Source organism: Sinocyclocheilus anshuiensis, unplaced genomic scaffold (genome assembly GCF_001515605.1).
Source record: "Sinocyclocheilus anshuiensis isolate Anshui unplaced genomic scaffold, SAMN03320099.WGS_v1.1 scaffold1561, whole genome shotgun sequence".
Taxonomy (NCBI): domain Eukaryota; kingdom Metazoa; phylum Chordata; class Actinopteri; order Cypriniformes; family Cyprinidae; genus Sinocyclocheilus; species Sinocyclocheilus anshuiensis.
Window position 1 is genome coordinate 88,091 of NW_015536630.1, and position 2,849 is coordinate 90,939.

At 35.5% G+C, this 2,849-nt stretch overlaps 1 protein-coding gene across 1 annotated transcript in view; it reads right to left on the reverse strand.

Moving 5' to 3' along the window:
- Positions 1-457, reverse strand: part of LOC107654072 (myc target protein 1 homolog) — a 2,254-nt gene extending 1,797 nt beyond the window's left edge. Inside the window, exon 1 of the mRNA XM_016441003.1 lies at positions 373-457. Coding sequence (XP_016296489.1) covers positions 373-445 — 73 coding nt within the window. The 5' untranslated portion in view covers positions 446-457. The remainder of the gene's footprint in view (positions 1-372) is intronic.
- Between the last annotated feature and the right edge of the window lie 2,392 nt (positions 458-2,849).

Genomic DNA, 2,849 nt, shown 5'->3' on the forward strand with positions numbered 1-2,849 from the left:
TGACCCAAAGTTGGGTTGAAACAACCCAGCATTTTTTAGAGTGTGTTAATTGCCATTTCTTTATAATTAATTGTAAAAGTTACTAGCAATTTCTAAAATTAAAAATTGTTTCTATAATTTTTTTTTGTATGCATGCATACATGCATAACTTTATGTAATTTACATTTAGAACAAATGAACAATGCTGGGAAAATAATAATAAATAAATAAAAATAGAAAATTGATTAGGAGTTACATTTCTACAAACCATTCTGAAATTGAATTGAATCACCATATATTTCTATGTGCACACAGTTTATATAGGTATAAAAATGAAATTTACACTAAGCCAACTGAAGCAAACTAGTAAAACAAATGCACGCCAATTCTTACCAAAATCAATAGGTTTAAGTATTTCCCAAATCGCATTTGTTTCATTTGAAGCCATAATAGTTAGCAGAAGCATGTCAACATGCAGCCAAACTCTCACTCCGAGCCCACAGGAACCGTTCACTGTATTTCTCAGGGAATATGGCACTTTTTTTGTTTGCATGAAGGGAAACGTTGTCGTCATTCTTCCTGCCTCTTTACTTGTATAATTAGCAAGTGCTAGGCTTATCTGTTCAGGACAGAAATCCAGAGGAACAGGGCTGTTTCCTCTTGCATCATTTCCTTCTTTTCAGTGGATACAATACAATGGCTTCTTCACTGCATTATATTATAATAGACCAACTTACACCTTTCAGCACTTACATTTTTTTTTCTTTTGCTGTAGATTTGTTTTGAGATTGAGTGAAAATTTAACAAATACTTATGTTAGATAAAACTGAACAATACATTTCTCAAGTTTTGATTTGACACAGTTCCCAAAAGAAAATGAAAACGCCCCCAGGTGATACGTTCTCAGCTGTCAGAGGGGATTTACTTACTGCCCTAGTATCTGTACCTTCTGGCATATCACGAACAGAGAACCAAATATTATTATTATTCTTACTAATACCCTCTAAGTACTATAACTGAAATTGCCTAAAGATGCATGCATTCTCAGAAGAAACTGGGAGAGGATATGTATTGTCCAAATTCAACAGTCACTGAAAGCTCCTGGTGTACTGAGTCGTGCAAAATTTTTGAGTGAAGGATAATTTAGTCCTAAAACAATGGGGAGGACATCCATGCTCTGAGTTTATTACAAAAACAGAAATGGCCAGTAGATGTCACTATTGAACCATGTAGCCTGTGATGTAGCTAGTGGCTCTGTCTATCTATCGTTCGTTCTATTTATCTATCTATCGTTCTATCATCTATCTGTCGTTCTATATAGCAGACTGCGTTCTGTTTCTGTTTTGAACACATGAACGCTGTGTAAACGCCCCCTTGTTGTTCCCTGTATCACCGATAGGTGGCGGTAAAGGTCACATGAAGTAACACGGCCTTGCAACATTGTTTAAAGGTTTCTATAGCAACCCGTGTAACAGCGCTGCACCATCATCATCATCACATGAGACACCAGAGCCCTGCGGGGACGGAAGCATCATCTGCCCACGGTAATACACGCACTACGAATGAACAACTTTACAAACCCAAAGAATATGTATTCTGATAAATCAGGGCTGGTTTTCTTGGAAATTTGCGCAGTAGATATCCTGCGTAATCTGTAAGCATGCTTTTGACTGCAGAGCAGATATATATCTTGTTGCTGAGTTTCTGTTGTCTTCACTTAGTTACGTGCATAACTTTGGCTGATTAATATGCATACAAATCTATCATGCATTTCATGTGCATGTAAGATGAAATGTTATCCCTGGTGGGCAAGCACTTCTTTAATTATTGACTAGCTCCTGTAGCTAAAGTTCTTTTCCATATAATAGTAATCAGTCAGTAAGTCCATAGATTATTATTATTATTAGACTGACAAATAAATAATAACAACTTTAGTGAAGTAAAAGGGGCGTGGTCTGTGTACATACATGCATGTGCAGCATGACTACAGTGTGCATACAGTACATAGAAACACAATGAAGTTTAATGAAGTGCAGTTTTCTGTTTGAGCTGACTCTTAAAAATGACTTTTCTTTGTGCTCCAGTATCATTCATCAACAAGTTTGCATGCTTAAAGAGACAGTTCATGCAAAAATAAAAATGTTGTTAGCATTATTCACCCATTGCCTGTATGACTATTTCTTCTGTGGCAGTGTTGTAACTGTTAACTAAATCTCAAACTACTAAAAATAGTTTTTAGTAAATGAAATAAAGCTGAAATAAAATATAAATATTAAATGAAAAACTTAACGAAAATTAGAAATGTTGCTTTGGCAGCTAACTGAAAGTTAGGGTACTAAAATTGTTATTTTGTTTGCAACCATATTTATTTAGTCATAATTAATGTATAAATCTGGCTTAAGTTAAACCTGTTAGTTTATATGTTACCTCATCTAAGTATTTTTTACAATGTGATTTTGTCCTGACACCCTTGCTGTTACTTTTCCTTCTTGGTTCACTGACTGTAGATAGAAGAGGACTTCTGATTGGTCGACTACTTGGATGAGCACCTATATGAAACCTGCTTTTCTATTGGGCCACATCAAGTTCCTGCATGAGAGTGAGTGAGTGAGAGAGAGAGAGAGAGAGAGAGAGAGAGAGAGTGAGTGAGTGAGTGAGAGAGTGAGTGAGTGATGAGCTGACTCTTAAAAATGACTTTTCTTTGTGCTCCAGTATCATTCATCAACAAGTTTGCATGCTTAAAGAGACAGTTCATGCAAAAATAAAAATGTTGTTAGCATTATTCACCCATTGCCTGTATGACTATTTCTTCTGTGGCAGTGTTGTAACTGTTAACTAAATCTCAAACTACTAAAAATAGTTTTTAGTAA